The 23,990-nt window shown below is 47.3% G+C and overlaps 1 protein-coding gene across 1 annotated transcript; it reads right to left on the bottom strand.

Annotated features, from left to right (window-relative positions):
- Positions 1 to 1,294: 1,294 nt before the first annotated feature.
- Positions 1,295 to 11,030, bottom strand: NOTO (notochord homeobox). The gene is made up of 3 exons (XM_003808193.5): positions 10,464 to 11,030; positions 5,231 to 5,445; positions 1,295 to 3,073 (listed from the first exon to the last, which is right to left on the bottom strand). The coding sequence occupies exons 1-3, from the start codon at positions 10,843 to 10,845 to the stop codon at positions 2,915 to 2,917; spliced, it is 756 nt and encodes a 251-aa protein (XP_003808241.3). The 5' UTR covers positions 10,846 to 11,030; the 3' UTR covers positions 1,295 to 2,914.
- Positions 11,031 to 23,990: the final 12,960 nt, after the last annotated feature.

Below are 23,990 nucleotides of genomic sequence, written 5' to 3' on the forward strand. Positions count from 1 at the left end.
GGCGTGCGCCGCTAAGCCCAGCTAATTTTTGTATTTTTAGCGGGTTTCACCATGTTGGCCAGGCTGGTCTCGAACTCCTGACCTCAAGTGATCCGCCCGCCTTGACCTCCTAAAGTGTTGGGATTACAGGCGTGAGCCACCTCGCCCGGCCTCCGATGCATGTTTCTATGTATGTTGTCTCTGTCCACACAGTGGCCTGTCTTCACTGAGTAAAGCGCTCTTTGGACCCAGCCCTAGAGTGGGACAGCAGAAGGCCAACTTACTCCTATCCTGTCTAGCTCTCAGCCTGAAGGAAAGGACTAGCTTATACCCCGGAGCTCACTCACCCCACTTGAAGAGTCCAGGACGAGATTTCCTTTCTCGGTAATCCCTCTGGCAGCAGAACAGTCCTGCCAAAGGTCAGGGTGGACTTGTGCCTCTGTCAGATTCTTCAATGGCTTAGGGACCTTGCAACCCGGGGGTAGCGGAGGAGTCCATAGTGGACCTCAGGTCTGAGAACCTCTGAAACTGGATACAGAAGTGAGTGTGCATATGCACACACTGGGGAGGGGCCTGTTCTCTCATTCAGGACCCCAAGAAGCTGCAAACCACAGACCTATGGCATTTGTCCCCACAGCTAGGCCTGACTATCAAGCCTTGTTTTGTTTCCTTGTCCCCTGATTTTGTGAGTTTTGTTTGAGACAGGGTCTCGCTTTGTCGCCCATACTGGCATGGGGCGATCTCGGCTCACGGCAGCCTCCAGCTCACGGGCTCAAGAACAGACTGGGCAACGTAGTGAGACCTTGTCTCTCCAAAAAATAGAAAAATTTGCCGGGCGTGGTGATGCGTGGGAGGATCACCTGAACCTGGGGAGGTCTAGACTGCAATGAGCCGTGATCAAGCCACAATTATCTATCAAATAATTATAGATAGATAGATAGTTGGCAGGGACAGAGAAAGGTTCTTGAAACTGACCCTGCCTCTCCTCAAGCTTGCAACCTGGTGTCAAGGAGCGAATAGTCCACGGACTTGGGGGAGATAGATAGTTGGCAGGGCCAGAGAAGAGGCTCTTGAAACCGACCCTGGGTCCCCTCAAGCCTGCAGCCCGGTGTCAGGGAGCGAATAGTCCACGTACTTGGGGGCAAACCTACCCGAGAGCAGCTGGGGACCGTGCCCTCACTCACCACCAGGTGGCAGGGCAGGCTTCCTTCCATCCCTCAGCTCAGTCCCCAAGAGCCATTCTAGAATCTGAATGGTCTGTGCTACAAAAATCAGCTCTGCAAATCCTGGCAGCAGGCTTCTTTCAGAGAAATCGAGCACATTCTTGAGAAGAAAAAGGAGCCATGAGTCAGAGTCATGAAAGGGGGAAATTATAACTGTCCTGTGAAAACACAGCAGAGTTTATGACAAAATGCCAGCCTTGGCATACACAAATTATTCTATAAAAAGATGGGGCTTTGCGAGGCCAAGGCAGGAGAACCACTTGAAGCCTGGAATTCAAGACCAGCCTGGGCAACAAGTGGACGTTGTCTCTACAAAAAATGTTAAAAATTAGCCAGGCGTGGTGTCACGCGCCTGTAGTCCCAGCTGCTTAGGAGGCTAAGGTGGGAGGATCACTAGAGCCCAGGAGGTTGAGGCTGCCGTGAGCTATGATTGCACCACTGCACTCCAGTCTGGGTGACAGAGCGAGACCTTGTCTTTGCTGCTGGGCCTGAGCTTCTTCTGAGAATGGTAACAGTTCAGACAAAACAAGAAAACGTTGGGAAACTTTGTGAAGTGGGCTAAACAGTCTACCTTCTCTTCTTTGCTCTCAACTCCTTCTGATGGTGAAGAGTCTTCTATGCCCAGATGCTTATTCAAAGAGGTTCCTTCTCCACAGCCAGGCCAGGAAAATATTAATTGCTGGTACAGGTATTACTCCCCCAGGTGAGGGGAGCTGTGATATTATGAAATATATATTTGGTCTTCATCTCGATTTCCTGGCATAGAACTCCTAAAATCCCTAGAATCTCTGAAGTGATGTCTTTTCATATGCTAATGAGTTGACTGATGACTGGTAGACCTTAAGACTCCATAAAAAACAAAAAGGGCAGGGTTGGGCCGGGTGGTGGCTCACACATGTAATCCCAGCACTTTGGGAGGCCGAGGTGGGTGGATCACAAGGTCAGCAGTTCAAGACCAGCCTGACCATATGATGAAACCCCGTCTCTACTAAAAATATAAAAATTAGCCAGGCATGGTGGCATGCGCCTATAGTCCCAGCTGCTCGGGAGGCTGAGGCAGGAGAATCGCTTGAACCCGGGAGGCGGAGGTGGCGGTGAGCCAAGATCGCGCCACTGCAGTCTGTCTCAAAAAAAAAAGAAAGGAGGGGCTGCCATGTGGAATGAGCCCTCAATCTGTGGGGTCAGACACTACCTGCAGGTAGATCATGTCAGAATTTGCTGAACTGGAGGTTGGAATGTGGGGTACACCCCTATACGTTTGGTCACAGAAGTGTTCTGTGTTGATTGTTGTGGGGTGACAGCAGAAGAAAAAAAGTTTTTTTTTTTTCCAGTTGGTCTTCCCTACTCAGGGGCCTACAAGCCTTAACAGTAACCATACACTTTGCACTGTGCATGGCACATTATTGCTTTACAGACATCTTCTCACCCCTGGGTGATCTAAGTTATGAATGCACCCATTATACAGATAAAGAAAAAAGGCTCGGAAGTTCCATAGGTTGGCCAAGGACATAGCTGAAGGCCAGAGCCTGTGCCTCCAATCATTACATTATTCCAGTTTCCAGGAATCAGTATAGAAAAGGGGGTCCCTGCTTGACAGCTCAGATTCTTCTGGTTGAGGAGGCTTTTCGTTGAGGTGTGAGGCAGGGAGCTCCAGTGGGTACCCCCAGGAGGAACTAGTCCAGGCAGCCTGGCTAGGGCCTCTGTCCCAGTCCTCAGCCGTCCACTCCTGACTCAGCATCATCACTCTGGATACTGGCGTTGGAGCTGCTGGAAGGCTCATCCAGGGAGGCAGCCTCGGCAGATGTAACCGCTGCCCTCAGCTTTTGCTGCTTCTGATACTTGACCCTGCGGTTCTGGAACCAGACTCTCACCTATAATTGGAGAGTGGGCAGAGATCAGAATGTGACCATCAGGTCCCACTGCTTCCTAATTCCTGGAGTGAACACCCCTCTCTGCCTGGCCAATATTTGCTCTTCCTTCTCAGGGAAGTACCTCCTCCAAAACACCCCTTTCTACAATTCCAGACACCATTCATTCATCTGAGTATTTACTGAGTTTCCAGTATGTGCTAAGCACCATCCTAGGTGATGCTGATACAGTGGTGAGCAACAGAGGCAAGCTGCCTGCCCTCGTGGAGCTCACGAGCTAGTGAAGAAACACTGGCAAGAAACATGTAAACAAACAAAGAGCTATGTAAACAAACAAAGAGCTATGTAAACACAAAAGGGGGTACAAACAGGGGTTTGGGCAGAGGAGGAGCCAGCATTAAAGCTGAGGCTCAAAGAGAGAGAGGCCCACCTGATGGGGACAGAAAAGAGCAGGTCTGCAGGGCAGGGAACAACCTGTAGGAAGGCTCTGAAATGGAACCAAGCTTGGAGTGTTTGAGGACCAGGAAGGAGGAGAGCACGGATGAGAGTGAGAGGAGAAAGTCAAGGGAGGGAAATGGGAGAGGTCAGCGGGTGCCAGATCACCCAGGACCTGGAAGGCCATAGATAAGGAATGTCACCCATGAGGCTTTTACGTGGGCCCACATAATCCTATTTACATCTGAAGTGCACTGTGCACCTAGCTGCTGTGTGAAGCATGGATGGCAGCAGAAGCAGGAAGACAGGAGGGAGGCTACTGCAGCGGTCCCGGGAGAGCTGGGGCGTACATTAGGGGTGACAGAGAGAAGTGAAGCCACTCCAGCTGTATTTTGGAGGTAGAGATGACAAGGCTCAATGATGGTTGGAAGCGGAGGAGAAGGAGGAATCTAGGATGATTGGGTTTTTGAGTAACCAGGTGGACGGTGGGGTCATGTATGGGAAAGGAACATATTTGGGCAGGAAAAAAGTCAGGAATTGAGGTTTAGACTTGGGTTTGAGATATGTGCCCATGAAATATCTAAGTGGAATCACCAAGAAGGTAGTTAGAGATATAAGTCAGATGAGATGGTTGTGCTGAGGATACAAATTTGGGAGTCATTGGCTTATAGATGGTATTTTAAGCCACGGGAATAGATGAGACCAGCTGGGAAGAGATTTTGAGGTCCCCAAGGGAAGAGTAGCCTGCCAAGGAGACAGAGCTGGGAGGAAAACTAGACAGCATGGTGTCTGGAGGCTATGAGGAACATGTTTCAATAAGGGATGGGGTGGCTGACTGTCCAGTACTAAGAGCTGCTGAGTGGTGGACTGAGCTGAAGAAAGGAAAGTGTCATATTGTTGGCTCTGGCAACATGGAGGTTATTAGAGACCTTGCTGAGAAGTTTTGATGGAATGGTAGGGAAAAGTCATGTTGGAATGTGTGAAGCAGTGAGTGGGAGGCGAGGACACGGACAAAGTGAACATGGCAAGTTGTTGAGAAGTTTGCCTGTAAAAGGAGCAGAGAAATTATATAATAGCTAGAGAGGAATATAGGGGTCAAAGAAAAATTGATTATATTGACTCTTTAATATCTACTTAATTTTTTTCTTCTTCTTCTTCTTTTTTTTTTTTTTTTGAGACGGGCTCTCCAAATGTTGCCCAAGCTGGAGTGCAGTGGCTCACTGCAACCTCTGCCTCCCAGGCTCAAGCGATTCTCCTGCATCGGCCTCCTAAGTAGCTGGGATTATAGGCACCCAGCTGATTTTTTTGTATTTTTAGTAGAGACAGGGTTTCACTATGTTGGCTGGGCTGGTCTTGAACTCCTGACCTTGTGATCTGCCCACCTCAGCCTCCCAAAGTGCTGGGATTAGAGGCGTGAGCCACCGCACCTGGCCACATCTACTTAATTTTACTGGCAGGTCCTTATTTAGCATGGAAATCCTTTATTATCAATTTTTAGACTAATAATCTAAGTTAACATTCCAAGTTGTTCACATTATGTGACTTCAAATGGGACTTTTTTTTTTTTCATTATATAGAGTGTGCAAAAAGTCAGGGCCTGTCCCCTCAACAGCCTGGCACAGGGAAGAGGGCCCATATCTTCCTCCCACCCTCCTTTTAGGGCCTTGCTGAGGTAGTGTTTGTCCCCAGGTGCAGCCCAGGCCCAATAGGAGTCCCTACTCCCACCTGGTTCTCTGTAAGTTTGAGCCGAGCTGCCAGCTGGGCTCTCTTCTTCCCCACCAGATTGTGCTGTTTTGCAAACACTTTCTCCAACTCTTCCAGCTGCTCCAAGTTAAACATAGTTCGGACTCTCTTTTGCTGTCTCTCAGTGTCCTGTAGGTCCTCCGTTGGGGCCCAGTCTAGGAAGGTCCAGAGTCCTGAGCAGTGAGCCAGCTCCAACCCTAAAGAGCAACCAGCAGCAGGGGAGGTTATCCAGCAGCAGGGGAGGTTAGCCAGAAGCCCCCTGCACTCCCATCTGGGCAAAATGAGAAGGCACACACAGCTCTGCTACCTTGCCTTCCCCTTGGCCAGGTAACAGTGCAAGAAGACAGTGGAAAGAGACTGTGCAGAAATAACAGGAAACAAACAAATGGGAAAGAAGGGACAATGCAATGAGACTGTCTGCCACCACTACTCTCTAGCCAAGTGGCTTCACTTCTGGCCCCTAAGAGGAGTTGCCAAACCTCCCTTCTCTTTGCTTTCCTCTCCTTTCCTTGACTGCTTCTGGCAACACCATGGAATGGGCAGAGAAGAGACCCCCAGGGGTTCACCCTTTTAATTCACTGAACAAATATTATACTTTTTGAATGTCTACTGTGTGTCATGCATGGTTTCAGGACAAAACAGAAAATCTCTGTCGTTATGGAGCTTACATCTTAGAAATGAGGTCAGAAGAGATAGAAGTCAGAAGAGAGGGTTGAGCTGAGGATACAAATTTGGGAGTCATCACTGAGCACGTTGGCTCATGCCTGTAATTCCAGCACTTTGGGAGGCTGAAGGGGGCGGATCGCTTGAGATCAGGAGTTCAAGACCAGCCTGGCCAGCATGGTGAAACCCCGTCTCTACTAAAAATACAAAAATTAGCCAGGCATGGTGGCACATGCCTGTAATCCCAGCTACTCAGGAGGCTGAGGCAGGAGAACTGCTTGAGTCCGGGAAGCAGAGGTTGCAGTGAGCCAAGATAGAGCCCACTCTACTCCAGCCTGGGTGACAGTGCAAGACTCTGTCTCAATTAAAAAAAAAAATTGGGAGTCATCAGCTTATATAGATGGTATTTTAAGCCACGGGAATAAATGAGACCAAGCTGTGGGCCAGTGGAAATGCATCAACCAAGAGCAGTTCCTAAGTCAAATCTTGATGGGGATGAGGGAGTGAGCCATTGGGCTATCTGGGAGTATAGTATTCTAGGCAGAAGAATGGCAAGCATAATGCTAAGGCCACTCAGCCCCCACTAGCCTTGGGGAGTCCTCAGGGCTGGCAGACAGACTGCCCCAACAAAGGGAGTGTGTCTGGGGTCCCGGCTGCTTAGGACTCCAACCACTGGGCCCACTAGGCTTACACTGTGCCTGCCAAGGTAGACCAAAAGATCAGGAAAAGCCCATCAGACATACAGCCTGGTGTATCTAGTCAGCCTTGTTTCAGAATCAGAAATTGACCTTTGGAGAAGAAAGTAGGCTCTACTGTGTGTTCCTTAAGAGCTCTAGTTGAGGCTGGGCACGGTGGCTTATACCTGTAATCCCAGCACTTTGGGAGGCTGAGGCAGGCGGATAGCCTGAGGTCAGGAGTTCAAGACCAGCCTGGCCAACTTGGCGAAACCCTGTCTCTACTAAAAATACAAAAATTAGCCAGATGTGGTGGTGGGCACCTGTAATCCCAGCTACTCAGGAGGCTGAGGCAGGAGAATCGCTTGAACCTGGAAGGCGGAAGTTGCAGTGAGCCAAGGTTGTGCCACTGTATTCCAGCCTGGGCGATAGAGTGAGACTCTGTCTTAAAAAAAAAAAAAAAAAAAAAAAGCTCTAGTTGGAATCCTAGCTCTGCCACCAATTACCAGCCAGAGGACCCTGGGCAAGACAATGTACTTCTGTGAGCCTTGATTTCCTCACATGGAAAATGGTGATAATAATCCCTACTTCCAGAGATGTCAGGATTTTAACATGGTGCTGTCTAGGCGCAGTGGCTCATGCCTATAATCCCAGCACTTTGAGAGACTGAGATGGGCCCATCGCTTGAGCCCAGGAGTTTGAGACCACCCTGGGCAACATGGTAAAACCCTATCTCTACAAAAAATACAAAAATTAGTCAGGTGTGGTGGTGCACAACTGTAGACCCCGCTGCTTGGGAGGCTGAAGCAGGAGGATCACTTGAGCTCAGGAGGCAGAGGTTGTAGTGAGCCAAGCCGAGATCACTCCTTGCCAATAGAGTAAGACCCCGTCTCAACAACAACAACTACCACAACAACAAAAACAAAAACATATGATGCTTACAGGGTGCTTAGCACTGTGCCAGGCACAGAGCAAGAAGAAAGTCAATGGTTATTATAAAAATTAAAACAGAAGTGATAATCCAATGGGGAAGAGGGATTATTTCCAGATCTGGGAAAAATTAAGCTGGATCCATACCCAATACCTTGCACTAAAAAAAATCTAAATGGAGGAAATATTTAAATGTAAAAAGGTAAACCCACAAAAATTTAGAAAAAAATGGGGAAGTTATTTTATGACTTCACAGTAAGGAAGTTCTTTCCAAGTATCATATAAGATGTGGGGACAGGCACAGTGGCTCATGCCTGTAATCCCAGCAGTTTGGGAGGCTGAGGCAGGAGGATCACTTGAGCCCAGGAGTTCAAGATCAGCCTGGGTAACATTGTGAGATTCCATCTCTACAAAATAAATGTTTTAAATTAGTCGAGTATGGTAGCGCATGCCTGTGGTCCCTGCTACTCGGGAGGCTGAGACAGGCATTGTGAGATTCCATCTCTACAAAAAAAAATGTTTTAAATTAGTTGAGTATGGTAGCGCATGCCTGTGTCCCTGCTACTCAGGAAGCTAAGGAGGAGTGCTTAAGCCTGGAACATTGAGGCTGCAGTGAGCCGTGATCGCACCACTGCACTCCAGCATGAGTGACAGAGAACCTGTCTCAAAAAAGAAAAAAAAAAGGATTTGTAAAAACACATCAAACATATAAAAATTAAAATTTTTTCTATGTAACAAAAGAATACCGCCATAATCAAAGTCAAAGGCCAATAAACAGAAAAACATTTGTAGTTCATTACAGTTAAAGGGCTAATTTCTTTTTTAATTTTTTGAGACAGTGTCTTGTTCTGTTGCCCAGGCTGGAGTTCAGTGGCTTGACCTCGGCTCACTGCAACCTCTGCCTCCCAGGCACAAGCAATCCTCCCACTTCAGCCCCCGCCAAGGTGCGCACCACCATGCCCAGCTAATTTTTGTGTTTTTAGTAGAGACGGGGTTTTGCCATGTTGCCCAGGCTGGTCTCAACTCCTGAGCTGAAGTGGTCCACCCGCCTTGGCCTCCCAAAGTGCGGGAGTTACAGGGGTGAGCCACTGCACCCAGCCAGGGCTAATTTCCTCAATAGAAAAGAGCATCTACAAATAGATTGTTTTAAATAACCAACTATACATATGGGCAAAATACAAGAACAGTAGTTCACAGAAAAAGAAATACATCACGAGGTCAGGAGATCAAGACCATCCTGGCAACATGGTGAAACCCCGTCTCTACTAAAAATACAAAAAATTAGCCAGGTGTGGTGGCATGTGCCTGCAGTCCCAGCTACTCGGGAGGCTGAGGCAGGAGAATGGCGTGAACCCTGGAGGCGGAGCTTGCAGTGAGCCGAGATTGCACCACTGCACTCCAGCCTAAGCGACAGAGCAAGACTCCGCCTCAAAAAAAAAAAAAAAAAAAAAATTAGCCGGGCATGGTGCTGGGGCTTGTAATTCCAGCCACTCCAGAGGCTAAGGCAGGAGAATCACTTGAGACCGGAAGGAGGAGGTTGTAGTGAGCAGAGATGGCGCCACTGCACTCCAGCCTGGGAGACAGAGCGAGACTCCGTCTCAAAACAAAACAGAACAAAAGAAAACAACTAACTTGAAAATGAGGCAACTGTAACATGAAGTAGTAAACTGTAATTCAGACCTCAGGTGTGTGAAGAGCTCAGAGAAAGGTGACTGGGAGTGATGGGCACAGCTCCCAGATCCAGTGGTATTGAATTTAGATGGGGCTGCGAGTCCAAGGGTTAATGCACTGCTGAAATGGCGTGAGGAAATGCAGGATTGGGGTGGGTGCCACGGAGTAGGAACCCGGCAAGATTGTGTTATCTTTGTATGGGTTGATAAGGCTTGGACTAACTTTGCTCCTGTTTTCTTCGTGGGGACATGGGGAAACATGAACCTGGCAACCAAAAATGGCAAAAGCACGTGTAGGTGGATGTTTAATGCTAGAGGGCAAAGTTCCCTCTATAGTTACTTTTTTTTGTTGATTTGTTTGTTTGAGACGGAGTCTCACTCTGTTGCCCAGGCTAGAGTGCAGTGGCGCAATCTCGGCTTAATGCAACCTCAACCTCCCGGGTTCAAGTGATTCTCCTGCTTTAGCCTCCTGAGTAGCTGGGATTACAAGCGCGCGCCACCACGCCCTCCTAATTTTTTGTCTTTTAAGTAAAGATGTGGTTTCACCATGTTGGCCAGGCTGGCCTTGAACTCCTGACTTCAGGTGATCCACCCGCCTCGGTCTCCCAAAGTGCTGAAATTACAGGCGTGAGCCACCGCGCCCAACCTTACAATTACTTTCTCATGAGATTTAAGTGCCTGGCCCTTAAGCACTACTTAAGAGCATTGCATGCACGCAGGCTCAGAGCGAAGTGTGTAGCTCAAGTTCACAGACGTGAGCAGTGGAGGCGGTAGTGGGGTGTGAGCCTTGACCAGCTCCTAACAGCTCCTCGCTCAACAGCACCGCCCGGAGCGTCCACTTCCCCCCACCCCGTAAAAAAAAACAGGGCCATTGGTTCGGGTCGAGAGCCGCTTTGGGAAGCGTCTCTGTCACCAAGCGCTACCCCGGGGTGTGCGAGGGAGTCAAGGGACGCGGAGACCGGGAGCAGGGCTGGGTCCCCTTGCAGCCCCAGCGCTGGCCTCCTGCCCACCGCATTCAGGCGCTGCGCCGCCCTCACACCCACCCTCTCCCACCTCAGCAGCGTGCGGGGGAAGCCTCGCGCCGGGGTCTTTTTCAGCAAGACTGTCGCGGTCCTCGGCTTCAACTGCAAGGTAAACGGTGGCAGAGCCCCTTCCCACTCCAGCCGTGTGTGATTCTCACACTCAGTGCCCTCTCCTGCACTGGGGCGCCGGCGGTGGCGGCCTAGGCTCTCCAGCCCCCGCCCAGTCCCCCGCGTGCGGGCGCCGGGAGCGCAGTACCTGTGACGCCGAAGCCCAGCAGGCCGCAGACGGGAGCCACGCGCGGCCCTGGCACAGGGTAAAAACCTACGCTCAGGTAGGCGGGCAGCCACGATGTCGGGCAAGACCAGGGCAGACCCCCGGTGGCGCACAGGGAAGCAGCGGTCCAGAAGGCCGGGTGGACGCAGGCGGAGCCCGACGGCTGGGAGGCCGCCGGCGCGCAGGGGTCGGGCCTCGCCAGGATGGCCTCGACCGAGAAAGGGGACTCGAAGCGTCCGGGAGCGCGGGGCGTGTTCGGGCCAGTAGGGGACCTGGGCGCCGGAGAGCGGCCAGAGCGCGGAGGTCGGACCCGAGAGCCCGAGGGAGCGGGTGGCGGGCTGCCTCGCGGCCTGGGGCTAGGCATGACGCGGCCGTTGCCCGGACGGACGCAAGGAAGGGAGCTCGGGAGAAGTGAGAAGATTCTGCAAAAGGCAGCGAGCAAGACCGGTTGTCTGGGAACCTCCTGGCGCTCGGCGAAGGCTCTTAAATTTGGCGGGGCGGGGCATGGGGCGGCCTCTCCCCACTGCGGTCCGGGCGGGGCCCCCAAAGCCTGTGAGCGCCCGCTCTGTGCGAGGCAAGGTGGGCACAGCACCAAAGAGTGTGTTCCCTCCCTTCCTCCGCTTTTAAAAATGCCCACCCTGGGGCGGTCGTGGGGAGGACTCTGAGCTCGCTGGTGATCCTGGGCGAAACACCCAGCCACCGAGCTCCGTCTTTCTCCTTTGCTCACTGAAGAAGGGATGCCCGTTTCCCCGGGGCCTTGCAGAGGCGGAGCTGTGATCTGGAGAGCGGTAGGGCAGTGCCTGCGGTCTTGGCCTCAGCTGACCCGCGCCGTCCTTGACGCAGAAGCCTCGGCCAGATTCACCTAGGACCGCGCGGACTTTTTGTTTGTTTGTTTTAAAATGTAAATATTTTATTTATAAGCACAGTGATAAGTACATTTTCCATCTGGCCTCAGCCCTTTAGTTTCCCTGCCTTGAGATGCCCTGTGATTACCAATTTCGTTCTTTCTTTAATATATTTTTTTGGCCAGGTGCAGTGGCTCATGCCTGGCATCCCAGTACTTGTGTGGGAGGCCGAGGCGGGAGGATCGCTTGAGCTCAGGATTTGATTTGATTTGATTTGATTTGATTTAGGGGTAAAAGATATGGCCACTATGTCTCTAACCTTGGACTTTTAGTATATAATTCTGTGTTTCCATACATAATTATCAGTTTTCTGTTGTGTCATTTATTCCTTCTTCAGACTGTAAATTCCTGAGCATAAGCATTAATATCTCCAATTTACATATTAGTAAATACAGCAAGAGAGGTTAAGGGAACTGCCTTGTTTCAAATCCCCTAGGTATGTGGTTTTAATTTGCATTTATTTCCCTGAAGACCGTTCATTGTGAGCATCTTTTTACATGCTTATCAGCCACTTGGATATCCTCTTTTGTGTGAAGTGCCTGTTCAACTGGTTTGCTTATTTTTGTATTGGGTCACTATGTTTTTCTTATTGTAAGAGTTTTATGTATAGATAATTTGGAATCAAGTCCTTCGTTGTAATATATATAGAAGCAGATAACCTCTGTCACTCTGTGGCCTGCCTTTTCATTCTTTTAGTAGTCCTTTTTTTTTTTTTTTTTTTTTTTTTCTGAGATGGAGTTGCCCAGGCTAGAGTGCAGTGGCACAATCTTGGCTCACTGCAACCTTTGCCTCCCAGGTTCCAGCGATTTTCCTGCTTCAGTAGCTGGGATTACAGGCATGTGCCACCACACCCAGCTAATTTTTGTTAAGTATACCAAAAATAAAGCCAAACGAATAACAGACTTTATTTTTATTCATTTATTTATTTATTTAGAGATGGAGTTTCACTCTTGTTGCCCAGGCTGGAGTGCAATGGCACTCGGCTCACTGCAACCTCTGCCTCCTGGGTTCAAGCGATTCTCCTGCCCCAGCCTCCTGAGTAGCTGGGATTACAGGCACCCGCCACCATGCCCAGCTAATTTTTTGTATTTTTAGTAGAGATGGGGTTTCACCATGTTGTCCAGGCTGGTCTTGAACTCGTGACCTCAGGTGATCCACCCGCCTTGGCCTCCCAAAGTGCTGGGATTACAGGCGTAAGCCACCGCACCCAGCCCTACAACAGACTTTAAAAAGACCACTGAGATGGGTTAGTACATGAACTAGGCACTTTATAAAAGGAAATATCTGAATAGCTTAAAACCATATGTGGCTGGGCGCGGTGGCCCATGCCTGTAATCCCAGCACTTTGGGAGGCCAAGGCGGGCAGATCACTTGAGGTCAGGAGTTTGAGACCAGCCTGGCCAACATGGTGAAACCCCATCTCTACTAAAAATACAAAAACTAGCTGGGTGTTGTGGTGGGTGCCTGTAATCTCAGCTACTCGGAGGCTGAGGCAGGAGAATTGCTTGAACCTGGGAGGCGGAGGTTGCAGTGAGCCAAGACTGCACCACTGCACTCCAGCCTGGGCGAAAGAGCGAGACTCTGTCTCAAAAAAAAAAAAGTATGAAACATACTGAACTCTGTGAGTCATCAGGGAAATGCAAATTCAAATCACATCGTGATCCACTATACACGCACCAGAAGATGGAAAATACCAAGGGCTGGCTGGGCATGGCGGCTCACACCTGTAAATCCCAGCACTTTAGGAGGCCAAGGCAGGTGTGAGGCTGAGGCGGGTGGATCACTTGAGGTCAGGAGTTCGAGACCAGCCTGACCAACATTGTGAAACCCCATCTCTACTAAAAATACAAAATTAGCCAGGTGTGGTGGTGCACACCTATAATCCCAGCTACTTGGGAGGCTGAGTCAGGAGAATCGCTTGAGCCTGGGAGGCGGAGGTTGTAGTGAGCCATTGCACTCCAGCCTGGGCAACAAGAGCAAAACTCTGTCTCAAAAAAAGAAAAAAGAAAAAGAAAAAGAAAATACCAAGGGTTGATGATAATATGAAGCATCTGGAACTCTTATCCACTGAGTGTGGGCATATAAATTGGTAGAAACGCTTTCGAAAAATGGATGAGCAGTATTTACTTAAGCTTAACCCTCTGACCCAGCAGTTCCTATCCTAGGTATAGTGTATACCCAACACAAATATACATATGTGTTTAACAAGAGACATGTTTCAGAATGTTCACAGCAGCATTATTTGCAATAGCCCCAAATCAGAAATTACCAGAATGTCTACCAACAGTAGAATAAAGTTGCGCCACTGCACTCCAGCCTGGGTGACAGAGTGAGACTCTGTCTCAAAAAAATAAAAAAATAAAAAAACAAGGCAAACTTATCTATGCTACTAGAAGTCAGGAGAATGCTTGGGGGTGGTTAATGAGTGGCAAAGGGCATGACGGGAACTTCTGTGGTGGTAGCAGTGTTCTATTTATTTTCTTTTTTTTTGAGATTGAATTTCACTATTGTTGCCCAGACTGGAGTGCAGTAGCATGATCTCGGCTCATTGCAACCTCTGCCTCCCAGTTCAAACGATTCTCCTGCCTCAGCCTCCCAAGTAGCTGGGATTACAGGCATGTGCCACCATGCCGAGCAAATTTTATATTTTTAATAGAGACAGGGTTTCACCATGTTGGTCAGGCTGGCTGGTCTCAAACTCCTGACCTCGGGTGATCCACCCGCCTCAGCCTCCCAAAGTGCTGGGATTACAGATGTGAGCCACCGTGCCCGGCCAGTGTTCTATTTCTTCATCTGGATGCTGGTTACACAGATCTTTATACTTTGTGAAAATTCAGTGCCCACTTGTTCTTGGTCTGGACCATTATCAGTCCTTCCTTTATTTAGTTGTAGTTTTGCTATTGATTTTAATCACAGGATATGGAAATACCATGTTGTTCCCATTATCCCCTTGACAGTCAGGATCAGTCACCCAGAGAGTCTGATAATACTCTTCAGTGCCTATTGATTCACTGGTGAGAGAAGCCCAAGTAGCCAGCAACAGTCTTAACTGCCAGTTCAGTGAAACCACTGCTGTGTCTCATGTGGAAATAGTTCACTCTTGGGAACTCTAGTATCTCTAGATCAGCAGAGCACAAAGTTACCGAGATAGGAAGCAAAAATTTTGCTAGAGAAACACTATGTGTTATATTGAGGAGATCTGTTCTCATTTCTACCCTCTGACCCACAAATCCTGGTTTGGGATTTCTCCCAGCACCATATGTTGGTTGCCGGTTTAGAGCACATCTTGCATCTGAAGGACATTACCCATGCCCTGCAACATGTTACTATCCAGCTAGTGCCATAATTAAGTCTTCAAAAGGTCATCCTACTGTTCTTTCAAGCCAGCTGCTTCAGGGTAATGGTAAGACCAGTGAATACCATGAGCCTGAGCCCATTGCTGTTCTTCACTTGCTGTGAAATAATTCTTTTGTCAGAAGCAATGCTATATGGAATGCCAAAGCATTCTATAAGTTCAGAGATGTTGGCAGAAGCATTGTGGGCAGAGAAAGCAAATCTATGTCACAGTAAATGGATATTCCAGTAAGAACAAAGTAATGCCCCTATGTGATTACCCTGGCACTAGGTGGCTAGTTGGTTTTCATATTGGGGGCTCAGTGTTGGTCTCTGCTGTTGGCAGGTTGGGCACTCAGCAATGGCTGTAGTCAGATTGGTTTTAGGGAATGGAAATCCATGTTACTAAGCCCCTGTCCAACCTCCATCCCTCTCGCCATGTTCACATTTTTTGTGAGACATTATGGTAACCACACCTACTTGTCACATCATCCCCATTGAATTTTGGGAGCCCAGCTTGATAGCATAAGTTCCCTCCGTCATTTCGGGCCTACAGAGAATAGCCACCATCGAGTTCTTCAAGGATATCAGGGCTTTCCTCTTGAATGCATTTCTCATAGGCTTGATGAAGGAAGTGTCTTCTAGAACTAACCTGGGCACATATTACAGGGGCAGGTAAATAGGTCTTCCATGGCAAGTCTACCCTAGCATTCCAGCCTTCCTTAGCCATTTGATACCTCTTCTACAGTGTGCCAACTTCATCTAGAAGTTGATATCAACCAACTGAACAAACTGTTAGACTCACTCAAGCTAGGACATTGAATCAGGAATCTCTGCTTAGTTGGCCCTTATAAATAGATTCAGCCTAATATGACTTTATATTTCTTCTATCCTCATCTCACACCTTTGGGATCCATGTCCATACATTTCCCCAGGTTTCTGTATATGTAAATTGGCAACATCATGAAATTGTTTTGGTGTGTATCATACCACCGTCTCATGGGAAAGGCTTTGTACTTCATTCTCTGTAGCCTGTTTGAACTTGAGTCTACCAGCAATGAGAGGCAGTGGAGGTAAATCCAGAGGGCCACCACTTCAGGGAAGGCCATTACAAGACCTTCAGGCAAGGGGAGATTCACTTCTTTTTTTTGAGACAGGGTCTTGCTCTGTCACCCAGGCTGGAGTGAAGTGACGTGATCATATCTCATTGTAACCTTGAACTCCTGGGCTAAATGGATCCTCCTGCCTCATGCCCAGCTAATTTTTCTTTTTCTTTCCTTTTTTTTTTTTTTTTTTTGGTTTTGTTATTTTTAGTTCTTTTTGAAACCAAAGAAACCATTGGCTAATTTTTTAAATTTTTTGTAGAGACAGAGTTGCACAGGCAGGTCTTGAGCTCGTGGGCTTAAGCAATCCTCCTGCCTCAGCCTCCCAAAATGCTGGGATTACAGGCATGAGCCACTGCACCTAGCTGAGATTCACTTTTTCAGATAAGAGTGGAAAGTTACTTCTACTGTGAAAAGAGATTCAGCAGAATTTAGGGGCTCAGATTTGTTGGAACCTGGCCATATATATCTTCATCGCAATTTTTACAGTCTCTCTTCTTCCCAGTCAATGACACAATTTTTAGCAGAAGAGACCTGAGAGGTTGGGAACATAATTTACATCATAGGACAGCCACAAAACTTTCAGGTCCTTTCCATGGACCTTGAGATGGGAATTCAAAATCCCGACTCCTCATATTCTTTCCCTAAATTCTTCAGGGCACTTAGAAACAACTCACCAATGTCATCATAATTGTTATATTCAAGCAAATATTTGGTCAATCAAAGATTTGAATTCTATAGACACCTGATTACGGTGTCTGCAAGTGATCATTTAAATAACTTTTTTGGCTGAGTGCAGTGGCTTACACCTGTAATGCCAGCACTTTGGGAGGCCGAGGCGGGCAGATCACCTGAGGTCAGTTCGAGACCAGCCTGGCCAACATGGTGAAACCCCATCTCTACTAAAAATACAAAAATTAGCCGGTCGTGGGGCTGGGTGCTGGTATTCTCAGCTACTTGAGAGGCTAAGGCAGGAGAATCGCTTGAACCCAGGAGGCAAAGGTTGCACTGAGCCGAGATCTTGCCATTGCACTCCAGCCTAGGCAACAAGAGTGTCAGACTCTGTCTCAAAAATAAATAAATTAAAATTAAAATTAAAAATAAATAAATAAATAAATAACTTTTTTTCCTATGGCATACCACGAAGAACCAGTGATCTCTTTACCCCTGACAACCTCTGGTAAGGGTTATTTATGCCTTTAAATATATTTAGGTCACAGAATCAATTCTAGATGACCCAGACTGAACCCATCACCCACTAAGGTTCTGTTATTCTTGGAACCATGTCCAGTAGCAGATTCTCTATTAGTCATGATCCAATCAGAGAAGCAGGACCCCTAGGAGTGACAAAGAATAAAGGATTTTTTTTTTTTGAGATGAGGATCTTGCTCTGTTGCCCAGGCACATCTTGAACTCCTGGACTCAATGATCCTTGCCTCAGCCTCCTGAGTAGCTGAGATTACAGGTGCACACCACTGTGCCTAACAGAATAAAGGATTTTTTTTTTTTCATCATACTCAACCCCAAAGAATAAAGGATTTTATTATGGGAATTTGACCTTACACAACTGTGGAAACTGGTAATAGCTCTCTGTGAGGATGTTACTTCTTTGTCTGGGTCTGGGACTAAAGTCCACAGGCAGGCATTGGGGAGGGAAAGATGGATGTGAAGTGGGAAAATTAGGACAAACTGGAGCCCAGGAAGAAGGGCAAGAATGAGCTAAAACCTGCCTCAGTCTCACAACACCTCCAAGCCTCTCATTTTGTTAATGCAGGTGACTTGCAAGGAAGTCTGGTGTCCTTCATTCTGAAACTAAGCACATACTTGGCTCAGGAGCTGGGAAAACAGAAGAGGGTCTGGTGGGAGCTGAAGGACCTACAGGCCCAGCTGTGGCCTCCATCTGCAAAACGAGCCAGTAGATCTGCCATAATGCGTGTGAGCTGCCATAGCACCTGCTCTGCACTGCTAAACATGGCTGCTGCTTCACTTCTGTGTCCTAAGCATCATGCCCAAAACCATTCAGGGAAGGAAATTCCGGGAAATGTAGTTCCAGCTTAGCTAAGTTGACACAACAAATTTATAATAAGGTTTAACCGGCCAGGCGCGGTTATCCCAGCACTTTGGGAGGCCAAGGTGGGCAGATCACGAGGTCAGGAGTTCAAGACCAGTCTGACCAATATGGTGAAACCCTGTCTCTACTAAAAATACAAAAGTTAGCCGGGCATGGTGGCATGCATCTGTAGTCCCAGCTATTTGGGAGGCTGAGGCAGAAGAATTGCTTGAACCCAGGAGGTGGAGGTTGCAGTGAGCTGAGATCGGGCCACTGCACTCCAGCCTGGGCAACAGAGTGAGACTCTGTCTCAAAAAAAAAAAAAAAAAAAAGTTTAACCATGTATAACATAAAACATAAATACCTTGGTAAAAGTCTAAAGGCATTCTTAGGCATGATAAACATGACAATCAAAATAAAGATGAGCTCCGGGGAGGGAGAAGGGAGTAGGATTAGGGAGGGTCACTTGGGCTGTCAACTTTCTGTATTGTTTTATTTCTTAACACAAAACAACCATAGTAAAAATGTTTGATGAAACTGAGTAGTGGTGGGTATATGGATATTCTTTTTATTATTCTCTATACTTGTCTATAGGCTTGAAATGTTTCATATTTTTTTCCTACCCCTCTGTATTTAAAAAAAAATTTTTGGCCAGGCCCAGTGGCTCACGTCTATAATCCCAGCACTTTGGGAGGCCGAGGTAGGCAGATCACTTGAAGTCAGGAGTTCCAGACTAGCCTGGCCAACATGGTGAAACCCCGTCTCTACAAAAAATACAAAAATTAGCTAGGTGTGGTGGTGGGTTCCTAAAATCTCAGCTACTCAGGAGGCTGAGGCAGGAGAATCGCTTGAACTCAGGAGATGGAGGTTGCAATGAGCCAAGATTGCACCACTGCACTCCAGCCTGGGTGATAGAGTGAGACTCCATTTCTAAATAAATAAATAAATTTTTTAAAAAAGTTTTTTTGTAGTGATGGGACATTGCCATGTTGCCCAGGCTGATCTCAAACTCCTGGCCTCAGGCAATCCTCTTGCCTCAGCCTCAAAGGGCTGGGATTATAGGCTTGAGCCACCTAGCCCGGCTGCCCCCTGCCCCTTGCCCCCTTGCCCCCTTCCCACTGTGTTTTTTAAAAGACAAAATACAATTTGAGAAAATGTCACAAAAGAAGAGCCAGTTGATAGACAAATTTCCCTAGCATAAAAAAATTCTTAAAAGCTGGGCACAGTGGCTCATGCCTGTAGCACTTTGAGAGGCCGAGGTGGGCAGATCACCTGAGGTCAGTTCAAGATCAGCCAGACCAACATGGCAAAACTCCATCTCTACTAAAAATATAAAAATTAGGCAGGCATTGTGGTGGGTGCCTGTAATCCCAGTTACTCGGAAGGCTGATACAGGAGAATTGCTTGAACCCAGGAGGCGGAGGTTGCAGTGAGCTGAGATTGCGCCACTGCACTCCAGCCCGGGGAACAAGAGTGAGACTCTATCTCAAAAAAAAAAAAAGTTCTTACAAGTCAATAAAGGCAGATATCCCCAAAGAAAAATGAGCAACATAAGTCACAGAAGACATACAAATAGATATAACCACATTAAAAGATGCTCAATATGTTTAAAAGATTATAAGCACATTAAGATGCTTAAATTTATATAAATATAATAAATGATATTTTTGACTATTTGAGTCCCAAGATTAAAAAGATTAATAATATCCAGTGTTGGTGAAAATGAAGGGAAATAGGCCCTCTCATATATTACAGGGAAGCATGTAAATTAGTTCAATTTTTTTGGAGAAATTTTTAAAATTTAAAACCTTTTTCTTTTCTTTTCTTTTCTTTTCTTTCTTTCTTTCTTTCTTTCTTTCTTTCTTTCTGTCTTTCTTTCTTTTTTTTTTTTTTGTTGTTGTTGGAGACACGGTCTTGCCCTGACACCCAGGCTGGAGTGCAGTGGGTGATCTCAGCTCACTGCAACCTCCACCCTCTGGGCTCAAGCCATCCTCCTACCTCTGCCTCCTTAGTAGCTGGGACCACAGGCACGTGCCACTGTGCCCAGCTATTTTTTTATAGTTTTAGTAGAGATGGGGTCTTGCCATGTTGCCCAGGCTGTTCTCAAACTCCTGAGCTCAAGTGATTCGCCTGCCTTGGCCCCCCAAAGTGCTGGGATTTTTTTTTTTTTTAATAGAGATGGGGCCTCACTATGTTACCCAGGGTAGTCTTGAACTCCCGGGCTCAAGCGATTCGCCTGCCTCAGCCTCCCAAAGTGCTGGGATCACAGGAGTGAGCCGCTGAGCCCAGCCAGGAGAATAATTTGCAATAGCTACTAAAATGTCAAAAGATTCCTTTTCAAAGATTCCTGTGTAAGGATGTACATTGTAGCACCTTTTATAGTAGCAAAAGCCTGGAGGCAACTTAAGCATTCCCTAGATCTCCAGTGCCTAGAAGCAATCCAGGATTTTCTGATGAAATTAATTTTGGCGCTCAACCTTGAACAATCAGTTTTCTTTTTCTCACTTAATTGTGGAAATTCCTCCAAGCTACCCAGTTTAGACCTAATTCATTCTTTTTAGTGTCTGCTTAATGTTCCACAGTATGGGTGTGCCACAATTTATTCAACCTTTCTTCTGTTGAAAGGCATTCAGGTTGTTTTCCGCTTCTGCCCTACAAACAGAACTGGTAAGAAACATTATTTTAAATATATATTGTGTACTGGCTCTTTTATTTCTATACAAAAAGATCCCTGAATAGTATTAATGGACAGAAACCTGTAAGAGTTTATATTTTTAAATTGTAATTGATATTACCTTATTGATTTCTAAGACACTGTAAAAATTCACATGGCCCTTGTGACCTGCTGTATCCTCAGGGCCTAGTCCATGCCAGGGACTCAGTTGGCCAAACTAAAATAAAAATATTTAAAAAGAACAAATAAATTTGTCCAGGAGCTCTCGAGCTGTCCTCCAGCCAAATTCTTCCCCACTTCCCAACCCTCTTTCCCCACTAAAGGATTTTCCTTCCTTTTTTTTGTCTAAACCCATTAATATGCAAGTGAGCTGGGTAGCAAGGAGGAGAAGGAGGGAAAAATGGTAATAATAATAATGGGTAATATTTACAGATCACTTAAGCTTTGCACTTGGGTTATCTCACTTAAGTAGAGAATGAGTTTCCTTCTCTGGATTGAGGGAAGAAGAACGTTTTGAGCACTGGTTGAGATCTCAGAGTCACTGGGGAAGATGTGTTAGGAAGCCCCTTTGCTGCCCTTTCCCAACACCCTGTGAATCCTTGTCCCTTTTCTCCTTTTTCACTCTCCTTTTGCAGGGTCTTCATCTCTCTTTCTTTCTCTCTCTCTCTTTTCCCTCCCCTCTCTTTGTCCCTCCCTCTATACCTTCCTTTCTCTTTCTCTCTCTTTTCTTCTTTCTTGTCTTTCCAAAGGGAAGCTTTTTCATGCAGAAGAAAGGTGCTAAATGGTGATGATGGAGTTTGTTGGACCTGGATGGAGGGCTGCCATGCAACATGCCCTAAGTCAAGCCCAGCTTGCAGGGTCAGAGGGCCCCAGAGCTGCCTTGGGGAAGCCCCATACCACCTCCCCCTACCCCCTGCCTGGGCTGTCTCAGCTCCAGCCCACACCTGCTCTCCCCTCCCCTGCCCCTCCTGCTTCCCCTGCACCTGACAGGCCAAGAGCAAACAAGGTTGGTTGTTTGTTCCTCCCTCCCTGGAATGCACAGCTAACACATTGCACTTTGCAGTTACCTAGTGTTTCCTAACTTTTTCTTATGTATGCTGCCTTTAAGATTTTCTCTGAAATTCTATGCCCTTCAATTAGACTGAAGTCGACAAACATTTACTTGTTTGAGGCCTATTCTGTGTTAGGTTTTATGAGGGGTACAAAGTGCAATGAAATATACAATTCCTGCCCAATGGGAGCTCAGAGTCTTACGGTGAGGGTGGAGGGAGGGGACAGAGAGACTCATCCACAACTAGCTAATGCAACTGCCAAACCAAAGGGATGGATTCTATGGGAGTACAAAGGATGGAGAGATTAGTAATAACTTCATAGGCCAAGTGCAGTGATTTATGCCTGTAATCCCCACACTTTGGGAGGCCGAGGCAGGCAGATCACCTGAGGTCTGGAGTTCAAGACCAGCCTGGCCAACATAGTGAAACCCTGTCTCTACTAAAAATACAAAATTAGCCAGGCATGGTGGTGCATGCCTGTAATCCCAGCCACTCAGGAGGCTGAGGCAGGAGAATTGCTTGAACCCAGGAGGCGGAGGTTGCAGTGAGCCGAGATCGTGCCATTGCACTCCAGCCTGGGCGACAGGTGAGACTCCATCTCAAAAATAAATAAATAAATAAATAGATAAAGTAATAACTTCATAGGTCCAGGAGGGCTCTGTGGAGGACACTTTCCTCTGCAGAGGCATCTGAAGAGAGGGAGGTCTATCAAGGGATGAGAGTGGGTGAGATCACACAGAGAGAAAATGCTGTAGTAAAAGAGAAAGGGGCTTGTATGGATCCCTTGGGGACTGCTATGTTTAGGGACAGCAAGGACAGAAGAAGAAGGATTAGTCAGAGAGGAAGGTTGACAGCCAGGGCAAATAACCCTTGTGCAGTGAGATAAGTATGTTTTCTATTCACTTGGAGCACTTTATACAGCTGGTTGGGACTTTAGCAGCAAACTAGTCAAAGCCCTTTCTTTCTTTCCTTCCTTCCTTCCTTCCTTCTTTCTTTTGTTCTTTTTTTTCCTTCCTTCCTTCCTTCCTTCCTTCCTTCCTTCCTTCCTTCCTTCCTTCCTTCCTTCCTTCCCTCCCTCCTGCTTTCCTTCTCTCTTTCTCTCTTTCTTTCTCAGAGTCTCGCTCTGTTGCCAGGGTGGAGTGCAGTGGTGCAATCTGGGCTCACTGCAACCTCTGCCTCCCGGGTTCAAGCGATACTCTTGCCTCAGCCTCCTGAGTAGCTGGGACTACAGGCGCGTGCCACCACACCTGGCTCTTTTTTTGTATTTTTAGTAGAGACAGGGTTTCACCATGTTGGCCAGCATGGTCTCGAACTTCAGACCTCATGATCCGCCCGCCTTGGCCTCCCAAAGTGCTGGGATTACAGGCGTGAGCCACCATGCCCGGCCTTTTTTTTTTTGTTTTTTGTTTTTTGTTTTGAGACGGAGTCTCACTCCATCACCCAGGCTGGAGTGCAGTGGCACGATCTTGGCTCACTGCAACCTCTGCCTCCCAGGTTCAAGCAACTCTCCTGCCTTGGCCTCCCAAGTAGCTGGGACTACAGGCACCCACCATCAGGCCTGGCTAATTTTTGCTTTTTTAGTAGAGACGGGATTTCACCATGTTGGCCAAGCTGGCCTCAAACTACTAACCTCAGGTAATCCACTCACCTCAGCCTCCGAAAGTGCTGGGATTACAGGTGTGAGCCACCGCCCCAGCCCTGGCTCATTTTTTATGTTTTTTTTTGTTTTTTTGCAGAGATGGGCTTTTGCTATGTTGCTCAGGCTGGTCACGAATTCCTGGCCTCAAGCAATCTTCTTACCTAGCCTCCCAAAGTGTTGGGATTTTTGGTATGAGCCACTGTGTGCCTGCCCTGACGCCCTTTCTTGTACTGAAAAGGGAAGACATTGAAGACCCACTAAGTGTGGAGTGACTTGCTCAAGAGAAAACTCAGTTCAGGACTGTGAACTTCCAGCTCACTCTGCACACCCCTGTGACAACCCAAGACCCACTTCAGTGCCGTATTCATCTTTTTATCCGCTAGTCACAACTTCCACGGTGCTTAGCACATATTGGTTGAGTTGAATTCTCTCTCTCCCCTATCATTCTAGTTTCTGAAAAAAGGGACAAGAAAGAGGGATGGTCCTCTAGTGAACCCCTATTATAGCACAAGCACATTGCAAGGGGCACACCTGTGCATTCTTTTTGATTCCCACAATCATACTGTTATCCCCATTTTACAGATGAGGAAACTGGATCTTGGACAGTAATGTGATTTCTTTTACAACTAGTGACCTGCCAGAATTCAAACCCATTAGGTTGGTGCACAAGTGATTGCAGTTTTTGCTATTGAAACTAATGGTAAAAACCACAATTACTTTTTTTTTTTGAGACTGAGTCTCTGTCACTCAGGC

Source organism: Pan paniscus, chromosome 12 (genome assembly GCF_029289425.2).
Source record: "Pan paniscus chromosome 12, NHGRI_mPanPan1-v2.0_pri, whole genome shotgun sequence".
Classification (NCBI taxonomy): domain Eukaryota; kingdom Metazoa; phylum Chordata; class Mammalia; order Primates; family Hominidae; genus Pan; species Pan paniscus.